Genomic DNA, 14036 nt, shown 5'->3' with positions numbered 1-14036 from the left:
TGGGGGGAGACCACTTGAGGCCAGGAGGATGCACTGCACTACGGCTGTGCCTGTGAAGAGCCACTGCACTCCAGTCTGACAACTGAGCAAGACCCCATCTCAAAAAAAAACACAAAAAAACAAATAGGAGGAAGAACCTCCACTGACAGAGCAACAAAACAAGTAAGAAAGTACAAGGTCCTGACAAGGGCTACGAACAAAATCAGAGTGATCAAGGAACCTTCTGGATGCTGGAAATGTTCAATTATCTTGATCTGGGTCATGGTCCCAGGAGTGCATACGTGTGTTAAAGTGCATCCAGCTGTACGCTGCAGATCAGGTAAAAATGTACCAGAAAATCGCAAATAAATGAAGGATGGTGGGAGCCAGCTTTCTTACTGGTGGGGTGGGAGGTCAGGTAAGCAAGGAGAGAAGTCTAGAACGATCCATGCGATAAAGGATAAGAGCTGGAGACAAGTGCATAAGCTCGTGCTGAGCTAATTGAGACACACGTGGAAATGCTCACAGATAAGCACAGGAGCATACACGTTCCCTTGCTCTGTCGACTGAGAGAACCTAGAACCAAACACACCCCAGTAGCGATGAGCACACCTAGTGCCCAGATCTTGGATTCTAATACATTCTGCAACAAGAGAAACCAGAGTCGCTGGAGAAATGGCTGATTCTAGGACCAAGGCAGAACTCATAAAGGATGAGCCTGGGACATCTTACAGTGCCAGAAAGAAGAATGTGCTCAGCAAGTAAAGAAACAAACAAACCCCACAGTGATGGGGACTGTCAGGGGACACAATGGCCGATGGGAAGAGCTGGCAGTATTGGATCATAACTGCCCTCGAGTCCAGCAGAGACAAATGCCCCGTACAGAAGAATTCCAAACAATGTACGTGGGTACTCTGCCCTCCAGGGGGTGGAGCACAACCCCTCACTCCTTACATGTGGCGTGGGCCTCGCACCGTGACGTCCTTCCAAAGAGCATAGTACGGTGATGTCCAAGGGCAGGAGAAAAAACAATTCTTAAAAAACAAGGAATATACTGGGCGCAGTGGCTCACGCCTGTAATCCTAGCTCTCTGGAAGGCCGAGGCGGTTGGATTGCTCAAGGTCAGGGGTTTGAAACCAGCCTGAGCAAGAGGGAGACCCTGTCTCTACTATAAATAGAAAGAAACTAATTGGCCAACTAATATACATAGAAAAAATTAGCCGGGCATGGTGGCTCATGCCTGTAGTCCCAGCTACTCGGGAGGCTGAGGCAGCAGGATTGCTTGAGCCAGGAGTTTGAGGTTGCTGTGAGCTATGCTGACGCCACAGCACTCACTCTAGCCTGGGCAACAAAGCGAGACTCTATCTCCAAAAAAAATTTTTTCTTAAAAATCAACATCAGCAGGGACAGAGCCCACATGCCTTTGATACGATGAAATGAAAACAGCAATTTACCTCTGTGGTCTTCCACCCCAAAGCCCATCACACCACACAGTCTCATCGTGAGAAATACATCAAACAAATCCCAACTGCGACACTCTACAAAACACCTGGCCAGTACTCCCCAGAAACTGTCAAGGTCATCAGAAACAAGAAGAGTCTGAGAAACTATCACAGTCGAGAGGAGCCTAAGTAGACACGACAACTAAACGTAAGGTGATATCCTAGTGGAAAAGGCAAGGAAATCTGCATGAAGTACAGTGGTATCAATAACACACCCCTATCGATTACTTAACCATGAGAAATGTGCCATACGAATGCAGGATGGCAGTAACAGGGGACGCTGACACGGGACTCTCAGCACTATCTTCACAACTTTGCTGAAAATCTGAAACAACCCCAAAAGGTTGTTTTTAAAAACACAGTAAAAAAATGATGGAATGACTCCTTCAGACCAGGTGGCCACCAAAAGCCTGTCTGAGGAGACAACGCCTGAGCCGAGCTGAGCAACGAGAACAGGCAGCCGGCCCTAGGGCAAAGGACGCGCGGGGGGACTCCGAGGAGGAACAGAGGCGGCGGCCAAGCGGAGTCAGGGGAGAAGTGGGACAAGGTGAACCGAAGGTCTCAAAGGACACGGAGGTGAAGCGGGCGGGCCGGGGAGGCAGGCGGGCCAGAGTGACTTCAGACCTGAGCTTAGTTCAGGTCACTGGAAGGAGCTGGCAAAATGACACAGGGTCTGACCCACGCTTTGTAGGATCGCCCTGGCTGCTGTGGGCAGAGGACGGAAGTGGGGCAGATGAGAGAAGGGACGACGGTCACCCAGAGTGGTCGTGCTTCAGGCAGCAGAGAGGGCTGCCACCCGGTGAAGGGCTAGGAGCATGCAGAGGGCACAGAGGAAGATGAGGAGAGAGGTCTCCACGCACAGGTGTGGCTTGAGCAGGGCAGGGTGACCATCCCTGACTGACCCTTCTGGAAAAGTCTCCGCAACGGGGCTACGTGGCATCACAGGCATGTCCAGGAAGGAAGCAGCTCTCGGCGCAATCCTGCCACTCACTGCCCGTGAGACACAAGTTTCCTCATCTGCAAAGTGGGAAGGACGCCTACCCCGTAAGGGGATCAGAGTTCAGCAAGAGAAAGTTCCCGTAAGAGCACGAGCCTTCGTAAATACTGTCAGCAAGTGCTATTTTTACAAGCCAAAATGGAAGGAATCTTAGACAGAACCTAACCCAAGACCCCATTTCCCAGATAAGAAAACAGAGGGACAGAGACAGGGTGTCCAGGCCCCCAGAGGAGACTGAGTGGCAGAACGAGGACAAGACCCGCCCCTCCCGGCCCCCTCTCTCTGGGCTCTCTCATTCTCCATTCTGTCCCATTTCCTACTGGACCACAATCAATTCTGACCACATCAAGGGCCCAGGATGGTGGAGTGGCATATGCTTCCCTCATCATCCACGGTCTCAAAGCACCTCTGTGTGAAGGCACCTTCCTTGCTCAAAAGTCCCCCAGGGCTCTCCTCACCATCTGGGTACTAGAACCTCCTGCCGTGAGGCGGGTTCAGCCCTCTGGCCCGCCCGCTCCACCCCCCTCCGGCTCCCCAGCCAGCTCCCCAGGCAGCCTGGCCTTCCCCTGAGTGTGCCTCCTCTCCAGCCCTGCCAGGGAGCAGTGGCGTCCAAGGTCACAGCCCTGATCATGTGACCCCCAGCTCTTGTCCCAAATGACACGCTGTCTTACAAAATCCCTCAAAACACTTTATGCTTCAGACGCCTTTAAGGAGGCGCTTTTTGCGACACTCTAGCTAGATCAGACCCTCCTTCCCGAAGGTCTGCAACAACCCCCTCTTCTAGCCTTTTCCTCCTTTCTCGCAACCCTGAGCACTGGGCTGTGTGGGCAGAGCAGGCACTCACTGACTTGCTGGAGGAATAAAAACTCCTCGGCACAACATTAAGTTTGGAGATGAGCCTTTTCATCAACCAAAGATATGAAAAATACTCCAGTAGCTCATTTTTAAAAGCACCCTGAAGGCAAAAGTGAGCAACTGCTTCCTTTTGGGAAGCCTCATAAAATCTCTGTCACACAGACCAAATGCAAAGTACCAATCCCTCAACTAGAAAACTCCTACAGGCTTCTGAATAAAAACATAAACTGTGTTTGCTCTAATTTGCTAAATTTTGAAATAAATGCAAACACCGGCCCCAGGATTCCAGAAAGCCCTGCATTTCCTTGTTAGCTCTAACCCAAGACCACCGTTTTCCAATGAAATGGGCTGACTACATCCCACTTCTTCGATTTCATTCCAAAGAGGCCCGTTGTTACAATCAGAAAACCAGCAGCAGCTGGAGACTCCCGGTTGCTTCCAGAACATGCTTCATTTAAATTCTGACTCTTGAAAGTCACCCTGTGGAGAGGTAGCCAGCCCGCCCTCTGTCATGACACACCAGTAAAATTTACCGTCAGGACGATTGCCGACAAGTCAGTACACCTACACAGACACGCAAGGGAAAGAAAATCAAAAGGAGGAGATTTCTCCATAAATTAGGTTCATCCATCAAAGGTCCTACATGCAAAATCCGACGAGAGTTGCAGCGTCAGCTCAGAGAGCCACACTCCACTGCTCTACAACAACAAAAAAGAAATTCCAATTTCCTCCTTAGCTCTTCAATAGATGATACAAGATTGTTACTCACCTTTGGAGCGAGTAGAGATATCCATGCCCTCTACCACCTCCTGTTCTGTTTTTATTTCCTCTTCGGCCAAGCTGAAACAGAGCAAATTAATGTTCATGTTTAGGTAGGCTGAGAACTTGCCCCCTGGGGGCAGCTATTTGAAAAGTTCTAGCAACAAACCCACCTTGCAGACATTCCCCCATCCTTGTCCAGGGCTTGGGGAGGAAGAAACCCACACCTGATTTCAACAAAGAGTTAAGACTCCTAAAGCAGTTTTTTTAAAAAACACAAGGTTGTTCCTTTTTTTAAGTCAAATTACTATTCCAGTTGCCATGCTACTGGGGGATGCAAAAGGCATTTTTTTAGACACACAATTACAATCTACCCCTGTGGGCCAATGAGAGCCCAGCCTTCGAATAAACAAGTTTCTCACTGTTAACACAGGGTTCGAAGGCAGGCAGGCCGGAGGTGTGCTGCAGGGTACCCAGACTTCTGATCTCTCAATTCTTCAAGGCAAAGAGTATTTCCCAGACCTCCCCTCTAAATCTTACAATTTTCCCAATGAGGCAGGAACATGAAAAAAAGATATAGGTTAAATTACAAAGCAGGAAAATATGCCCAGGCAAGAAGCTAAAAACCTGGTCTTAAAACATTTAACCTAGAAGCATTTATCCCAATAATTAAGACTGGGGTCTCCACACTTCCACCCCATGAATGTTTCCTCTCTGTAACAGACAGGGCTTGCTATCACCTGTGACCAGTTATCCCCCACCACAAAAGTGGAAAGAAGAAGGATTATTTAAAGGACACGAGGCTGAGAGTTGAGGGTTGGAGAGAAAAGTGAATAAAGCAGGTTCCTCTGCTAGGAGGGTCTATCATCCAGAACTTTCTTCCCCTCTGGGCTGGAACTTGGGATGAACAGAGAGCAGATCGCTTCAGATCTTCCCCTTGCAAGCTAAGCCAAAGGAAGAAATGAAGCTCTGCTTTTATAGATGCAAATCATGCGAGGTGCTAGAGCTTTCCAAAACATTCAGGCTGCGACTGAAGTGACAGGAATCTGAGCAATTGCTCTAGATGCAATTCCATCAGACTGGTTCCACGGGAAGAAATGGGTGCATCACCAACTGATATGGATGGAATTTTCCATGTGGAAGACTCAAAGCCAGGACAGGAAGAAGGAAGCTGAGGAAGAGAGAATGTCCCATCTGTGTTCCACGGTCTGGCACTGCAATGAGGCAAAAGACAAGTCCAGGCCGGGCGTGGTGGCTCACATCTGTAATCCTAGCACTCTAGGAGGCCGAGGCAGGCGGATGGCTCGAGGTCAGGAGCTCGAAACCAGCCTGAGCAAGAGCAAGACCCCGTCTCTACTAAAAATAGAAAGAAATTAATTGACCAACTAAAAATATATACACAAAAAATTAGCCGAGCATGGTGGCGCATGCCTGTAGTCCCAGCTACTCAGGAGGCTGAGGCAGGAGGATCGCTTGAGCCCAAGAGATTGAGGTTGCTGTGAGCGAGGCTGATGCCAAGGCACTCACTCTAGCCTGGGCAACAGAGTGAGACTCTATCTCAAAAAAAAAAAAAAAAAAAAAAAGACAAGTCCAAAAAAGCAGCCTCAGGCCTGGAACCTGAACCCCAGCGTAAGATGGAGATGTGTTTGGGAGACTTCCACGTTGGTTGGGGAAGAGGATTCAGGATGGGAGCTAGGGAGAAAGGAAGATTATGCCCCAGAATTAAATTATGAGCTTGGAGGCCTCACACTTAACTAATCCCAGCAGAGAGAAGAAAGGAAGGTAATTAGGGTTTAAATCACAATACTAACACATTTAACATTCTAATACTGAGCCCGTCAACAATTTCATTTACACAGCAAAAGCCTATGACCAAAAAAAAAAAAAAAAAAATCACCAAAGAAACAACTGACATGTTGTCACAAAAGGTTTTCATCAGAAGAAATTTAAATTCCTGCTAAATTTAAACACTTCACTTATATGCAATAATACAACAGCGATTTATTGGAGGTGATTTTAGCACTAATACTTTCTACTGCAATTTAAGAGGAAAACATTCTCAACTCAGGAACGCCACACTCTGCCTGGAACATACACAGGTCATCCAACTGGATGCTGTTGATGGGTTCTTGCTTGGAGTGATTGGAAATAAATTTGAACAAAATGCCCCATCCAGCCCTCAGAGATGGGTAGATGGTTAACTTCAAAAGAACAAATAGCAACCTTGATCTTTCTAGCAACTCGAATTCTGTTTCCCTCTTTAGCATAAAGTATGTGAAATCCTAAACTTTTTGAAACCAATCCCATATTTTCAGTGGTAGAAAAAATGCTAATCTGTGATCCAACCAAAACGTACAGTGGTGAAGGAAACAATTATGCATAACCGAGCCAAAAAAACCCACTTGAAGGATTTCTGCAGCGATGAAAACATTCAAAGGTGTATTGATCTTGGGGGAAGGCTGCATTCAGGAGAACAATTATTTGGCTTGTAACAGCCTAGAGGAGCTGAATACTTCAGGCAGGAATGCTGAGAGGCGAAGAAAATGCAAACTAGTTATGTGGTGGCTTATTTGCTGCTGAGTTTAAGATAATTCTGGAGAAGAGAGAGGGAGGAAAAAGTTAAGCTGTTTTATCTTTCCAAGTATTATACAAGTGGGCACCATTATCACCTAACTTTAGCAATAGCACCACCACTTTATAGCCCAGGATTTTAAGCACAACAATTTAAGAAAACCATCTTTTTCACAGATCAGCAAGCCATCCTTTCAAAAGGAACCCGTGCACCTACATGCATGCATGCAGCCACATGCGTGCACACACACAATCTTGTATTTGACTAAAGGAAACTGCAGCGTCTATGCATTAGAAGAAGATGGGGGAAAAAAAAAACTTCGTTTACAAAAGCAAAGACCAGAATGCAAAATTAGTCATTCTGAATAGCCACATCTAAAGGGACTTCCTTTTTTCTATACCACTAATCTCTCTCTCTCTCTCTCTCTCTCTGCCCACCCCCCCCCCTCCTTTTTCTGGTTTAGTGTTAAGAACTAGTATGTTATTGGGGGAAAAAACTATGAATATTACATCAAAAGTGGTAGCGACAAAAGATTTGTACCTGTCTGAACGTCCCACAAATCTTGGGCAATTTAGATTAAGAACTATTCAGTCACTTAGGAGAGAATAAAAAAGTCAAATAATAATTCTTAAAAAGAAAAAGCAAATGCATCTGCAAAAAATACTTTGAACTTCTATCATTAACACATTAAGGTCTTAGAAAATAGACAGGTTCTCTCCTTCCATATGTACTAGCTTCCAGCATCCCTGATAGTTTAAATCAAAAACAATGAGACAAACAAGCCCTTGTTTCAAACTGTTACTTTTTTTTTTCTTTAAAGGTCTGTTGAGAAGACTAGACTCCCCTCCCCCCTAAAGAAATGGGTAAAAATTAGCTGAAAACCAAACAACAGCCTCTCGCCCCAAGAGGAAAATACAGTATCAACTAGTTACATACATTGTATACACTACCACCACCACTTACACTCACATGTACCCAAGTCACTTGCCTGTGGATTTCACAAACTGACACATTTCAGGCAATTTGAAGAAGAAATAACAGTGCCTGCAAACACAACCAAGACCATCCCATCTAGTAGCAAAAAGAATGAAGATTTCTCCCCCAGTGCATGACCAAGAAAGCTTATGCTTACTTCTTATCCTGCATGCACTGAAAAAAGAGCAATTAAAAGTTGCAGATGAACTGCTGCACCTCCAGGATGCTTTAAGCCTTCTGATTATTAATTCTGAGGACTCAAGGCTGGTCCGTAATTCCCAGGAATCTCATCCCCAACACTTGTAAAAGAGAGAGAGAGAGAAAAAAAAGAGAAAGCATCTAGTTTAAGAAAAATGCCTGGATGCACAATGCCCAGATATTTCTATTCCCCAAGTGCCCCATGCCCCTACTGACTTCTAACGAAGAATATCTAAACCCATCTAGAATATATAACCAACATGCACAAGACTCTGGTTCTCGAGATGAGGATCATTTCACAGCAATTCAAGAATCATGCATCATTCGAAAGGACTTTTTCTGGTTTTTACTTTCATTCAAAATACCAGAATGATCCAGGCTATAAGAAATACTTAACCCCAAGGCATAACATCTTCCTCTTCCAGATAACAAAATAGTTAACATCAAAATAAAAAACCATGCTTCCCTAAATCTGCAATTAATTTTTTAAGAAATTTGGGAGGGGGGGAGGGAATGGTTAGCAGAGCAGCTTTATATAAGCACTCACCTAAAACAGGCAGAGTCATCGGTAGCTAAGCTATTTATGCAGGATTCTTAAAATGGCGTCTGGCAACACTGCCTCATTCCTGTATTGAAGCTAAAATGGTAGCAGTTTGTTCAATAGCTGTAGCTCTTGTTTAAGCAGCCCTGCTAGTTTCAAAGCCACCTTCCTAAATATCAGAACTAGGAAAAGCTCAACCAAGGGATACCAACAACCCAACGTTTAGAAGCTTAAAAAAAAAATCTGCAATGACAAGGAGAGTTTGTGAAGTCACAGGTTCCAAGGAAAAGCCTCTTCCCTTTTAGATCCGAGCCTTCCACATGAGGCTCTGTGATGAGGCCTCAATGCCCTCAAATTAGGTGGGTAGAAGGTTAGGAATTCTGCAGCCCCGTGGCATAAAATGCAGACAGACAGGTGTCTGTGCAAACACAAAAATGTTCCAAGGGAGCAGGCTGGGGTGGTGTGGGGGGTGGAGAGGAAGCCTGTTCCCCCTTCTCGGTCTTATTAGAAACCAGCTTTGCATCCATACCAAAAAACAAGCTAGGTAAAATGAAAGTGCTTCAAGAACAGCAGGCATCTGAAAAGCCAAGCTAAAGGGCTGCACCTCAGTCTGAGGCCAAGGTAAAATAAAAGGGCTGTTTATAAGCCTGAAAACAGCCACCAAACACCCAGCCCTCTGAAGCAGCCAGTCCTAAGACAGTTAACATCAAGGAAAGACAATCCCAGCCTGCAGAGGAGAAAACACAAGTGAAACATTCCCCTATCCAATGCACAGGATACTCACAAATTAGATTTTTGTCCACTCCCAACAGAACCCTGAGAATTAACAATGGGTTTCGCAAAACCCACTTTAGAGGCCAAACTAACAGCCTCATGGTGAATAATGTAATTTACTGTTACAGGTCTGAGAACTGGCCTCAGAACTCCTCTGGTGCTGGGAGTGGGGAGTTTTTCAAGGTGACTGCTTTTTAGCTTCAGGGGAGAAAAGAGGGCACAGTGCCCAAGGCCATGCCAGGGCAAGGACCGGCTACTGGCCCTGTGCCGGCCCGTAGGTAGGCAATCGTGAGGAGGGTGAGGGGTGGCAGCCACTGGCTGTGGAGCTGGCGTGGCCACTGCCTGTTTGTCTGCAAGGAGAGCGGGAGGGGGAAGGGCAACCACAGTCTCAGCAACCTGAAGCCAAGGGTGAGTCCTCACTCATTTTTGCATTTTAACAGCAACCAAAGGGCCTCTAAAATTATTCCCTTTTTAAATCTCTGCTGTGGGGTGGCGAAGGCCCCTATGAATGTATCTTTCTTTTCAGGGTCAGCTAGAGGCAAAGCTAGATCTAGGGCTCCCAGGCTGACAAATGTCTGTTGCCTCTGCCACAGGAGAGAGAAGGGGAAAGAAGGCAAAAGAAACAAAGAGATCACATATTGGAAGTGGCTGGACTTTTAAAGACCTACCTTTGCCTTCAGGGTTTTCTAGGGGACTGTCACCCCGCAAGTGTTTTCCCCTTCCCCTATTTAAGACCTGATGCAGTTTCCCCACCATTTCTCCCAGGGAAAGAAAAGGGGGAATGTTTTGTTTAAAAGAAAAGGGGTTACAAGAAAGAAAGGAAAAAAAGCTATTGTTTTCATCCCTAATTTATAATCCAAGAGGCCCCATTGTTTCTTTCTTTCTGACTCAAATCTTTGAGCTGTTAATTATAAAAGTAACTGGACTTGGCTCCAGCGGGCTAACTATGTTCATGCTCAGCAATTAGAAAAACTCTGTAGAAAGTTTACGGAGTGATTATATATAATTAATTCCTAGTTACAGACTGAACACTGACCACTTTCTGGAGCTAATAAAAGCAGTTACTCCCCCTCCCCCACGTGAACGCCACTTAATTTCCCAAAGCAGAAAGTGAATCCATCCTGGAGGGTCTTGAAGGAAAAAAAAAAAAAAAAGAGGAATCAAAAGCTCCAGTGTGTCTGTGTTTGTTCCTTGCAGCTGTGCATCCTCTTTGGGGACTCAGGCGGCAGAAGGAAAAAGGAAAACAGCCCAATGTTCTGTTCCCCCCTGTGCAATTTACAAACGTGGCAGAAGAGAACATTCTACCTTGATGAGAAAAAGAAAGGGGGGAGGGGAGATGCCCTAGGAACAGAATGTAGGAGACTCTTCAGCTTGGCAGATCTGCTTTTCCTAAAAGGAACAAAGATGGTAGAAATTTCCAGAAGGCCCATTCTCAGTTCAGCCACTGCAATTGTCAATCTTTAACCTTTCATCCAAGTCTATTGGTTCAAAAGCTACACAGAGGAGACCCATTGGGCTGCTCTGTGAGCCAGCACTGCTGTTGTCCCCTACCTAGTTCTGCTGCAATGCAGACATTTATTTCCCCTCCTTTAGTGAAACTGGACAATAATGCTACTTTGAGACCAATTAACTTTTTACAGACCCATGTTTGGTGGTGGCCACAGTACCAGAGGAAAAGTGGCTAGCTTGGTCCAGGGCAGGGAACTTGCTGGGGCTACACATTGGAAAACAGAACTTGGCTTTCCAAACCTGTGGGAGCCATTTTAATGAAAGCTTTTAGAGGACAAATGCCTTGCCCTTAAGTTCCCTTCCAGCCCAACAAACACAGTATTATGCAAACGTTGAAGGCACCAAACCAGGAGTCTTGTGATTAGATATTGCTTCTAGGAAGGCCACAAGAACCTCAATATATAATTTCCATTTACCGAAAGGAGATAAGAACAAAGAAATAGTTGAGTATCCGAACTTATTTGTGTGGGGTAGAGGCACTGTTTAGTTTTCAGTATATAACATCATTAACTGCCTGCACTTTTACTCCAAGAAGCTGGCCTGCCTTACACAGACTTTTCTCAACTTAGAATTCGGTACATTCCTCCTGATTAAACGAGCCTTTTTCCAAGTGGTCTCAAAAGGTGGGTTGCTGGACACTACTTTAAAAGAAAACAGATTACTGATTCCACAAAGTTGGCATAACACAGCAACTGAACATATTTCCAGCTTTTACAGTCATGCCGGATTGGTCTCCAAGCTGGAAATTTATGTAGTGAACTTCCAGGGAAATTCTGAAGGTAATGCTAAACAAGAGTCTACTTTTTCCACTTTTAAATTCTAGCTATAGCATTCAGACATCAGGGGAAATGTAAAAAAGTGAGGAATAAATCATACGTAAGGCTAGCGTGCATACAGGTGTGTGGGTCAGGCTTGGAAAAAGGCTGCATCTGTTGGTCAGTGAGTCCTAAATCAAACCAGAGTTTGGTGGTAGATGAGGCTTCATGCTATATCCTAAAACATAAGTACTGACACCACCACCCCCAACACACACCACCACCACCAGCTCCTCCCCCACCAATGCTTCTAGGGCTCTGTGCCTCTAAGAACAAGCAGTTTCATTACATTTCACAGGCAGATCACCTACCCACAGTTCCAATAACCAGACAAACCCCATTAAAGGTCCAGAGTCAAGTCACAATGAACTGAACATTTCTCCCCTGGCTGAGGGTAAACAGGAAGTGTAATCTTCAATCCTAGCTGCAGGTTATCAGGAAAAACAGTGGATTCAAACAGTCACCTAAAATCAAGACACTCTTTTAAAAGCCCTTATTTTGTTCCTGCAAAAGAAGCCCCCAACTGCTGTAGCAGAGACCCCCTATTACAAACAGACCCCAAATGTTCGCAAAACTCTTTCTGCATGGTCACAGAGGAAATGGATTGCTTTACTTACCCAACAAAATGTTCAAGCAACCGTCTCATTTTTCCACAGTTAGGAAGAGAGAACAGGCTGGCAGATTTGGGACTTGATCAAAAAGGAAATTTTTTTTAAAACAGTTACATGGAATTATTAAAAACACACAGAACAACAACACCACAACCCAACAACTCACTATGGAATGCTGTCATGAGCCACAGCCATGATTTTATTTCCTCTGCACTCTGTCACACAGGACAGAGGATACAATGTAAAAAGGGGGGGGGTGGTAAGAAAATGAAAACAAGGATAAAAGATAACATAAGTTCATTGAAATCATGCAAGAGTAGAAAGCTGAGGGATTCAAAGAGTCCTCAGATTTTTGTTTGCAGGATGTTGTCCAAGATCTCTCCCCCACCACCACCACCCCTTAATCCCCATCCCTACTCCAAAAACTTCCTCCAAAGCCTAGAAAACACTTTCAGAAACATCTGCTGGCTGTAGGCTGGCTTGCAGAAGAACACTCTGTATCAGCCCAAGTCAGGAAAAAGGCTGAACAATGTAGTTTCAAGTGAAGAAGCCCTGCAGGATGAGAAAAGACCATGTACACGCACCACCACCCACCTAGGCCCAGGAGCCAGACTCTCCCCTTAGCATGCTCTGCTGAGGGCTGGGTTCTTTTGCAAACACACGTCCTCTCTTGTCAGAACTTAGTCCAGACTTCCCAGAACCTCTCTGGAGAGGCCGACTTGCCTGCTCTGCTGTCTGCCATGAGCTCTCCTTGGGGAGGAGCCTGCCTGCTCCTTACCTTCCATTTTCTTCCCCCAGCAGGCATGTGGCACAAGAGAAGACAATAGTGCAGGGAAGGGGGAGACTGCTCAGAGAGAGAGAGAGAGAGAGAGAAGAAGAGAGAGGGAAGGGGGGAAAAAAAGGAGAAAGAGGGGGGAAAAAAGCTTCTTTTTTGGCATACCAGGATCTAGCTTCAAACTATTCCAGAAAACACCATGCCCTGGTGGAAGAAAAGGTGTGCCAGGCCCTTGCCAGTTTGCAAAATCAAGCTATGGCTAATGGCTACTTAGCCATGTGACCCAAGAAAGCAAAAAATTCTCTCTAAACAGTTCCAAGTTAACATAAGTGCTCTGGGGGTGAGTGTGGCACGGCCAGCCGCAGAGAAATCACACTGCTCGCCCACAATTCGGATGTCTCAGAGGGAGGGGGGAAAAAGATGGTTAAAAAGTCGAGCTTACCTCTGTGGATGCATTGTTAACACTGTGTAATGTCAATACTTATAAAACATGGAGGACAGGCTCCTAGTTCTCACAGAAAAAGGGTTTGGCACTTCGGCTGATGATCTGGCCGCCTAATAAAAGCTCATCCCCGATTGGCTGCCCCGGCAAATCCGAGTGTAAAGCCGCCCCGGATTGGCTGAAACACTTCCTGAGCGATTATCTTTGTGAGGCTCGGGTGAGCAAGAGCCATCCTGTGCATAGAAAAAGACAGGCTAAGCTAGGCCTTTTGCAGCAAGAAAAACTTGGGAAAAGGGCCCCCGCACGCACTTCTCCCACACCCTGGCTAGATTTCCCGGCACGGGCAAACCAGTGCAGCCAGCCTGACCTGCTCCAGCAAAGCCTGAGGCCCGGACAGCCCTGGGAAGAGGGTTTCTGGGGTGGGCTGCAGGGCTCGCCCTCGCCTGCCCCCGCAGAAGCGGCCCCTTTCTCGGGAGGAAGGCTCGCCCTCTTCCAGAGCAGCCAGCAGCGTGGCTGCCCAAGGGGAAGGGCAGGCTGGGGCGCGGGAGCCCAGGGAGGAGGCCAGGGGGCGAGCAGCAGGGCCTGGGGCAGGCCTCTGAGGAGCTGGGCTTCCCCACCGGCGCAGGAGGCCCCAGCAGCGCCGCACACAGCAGCCTGGCTCCCCCAGCCAGGAGGAGTCGCGCGGCTCAGGGGAGGAGGGGAGCAGAGTGGTCAAGTTTGCATAGTCATTGT

At 46.5% G+C, this 14036-nt stretch overlaps 1 protein-coding gene across 22 annotated transcripts in view; it reads right to left on the bottom strand.

Moving 5' to 3' along the window:
- The window catches only part of ZMYND8 (zinc finger MYND-type containing 8), a 141950-nt gene that overhangs the window by 103086 nt on the left and 24828 nt on the right, over positions 1–14036 (bottom strand). For 8 of the 22 annotated variants that reach the window (XM_012742957.3, XM_012742934.3, XM_012742951.3 and 5 more), the window contains exons 2-3: positions 13305–13537; positions 4103–4173 (exon numbers count right to left, since the gene is read on the bottom strand). In XM_012742957.3, the coding sequence (XP_012598411.2) occupies positions 4103–4173; positions 13305–13318 (85 nt within the window). In that variant the 5' untranslated portion in view covers positions 13319–13537. The other 14 variants (XM_012742931.3, XM_012742947.3, XM_012742932.3 and 11 more) reach the window with 10 other exon arrangements.

Source organism: Microcebus murinus, chromosome 16 (genome assembly GCF_040939455.1).
Source record: "Microcebus murinus isolate Inina chromosome 16, M.murinus_Inina_mat1.0, whole genome shotgun sequence".
In the NCBI taxonomy this organism is placed as follows: domain Eukaryota; kingdom Metazoa; phylum Chordata; class Mammalia; order Primates; family Cheirogaleidae; genus Microcebus; species Microcebus murinus.
Note: the sequence above shows the minus strand (reverse complement) of the source record. Positions and strands in the feature narration are given on the sequence as shown.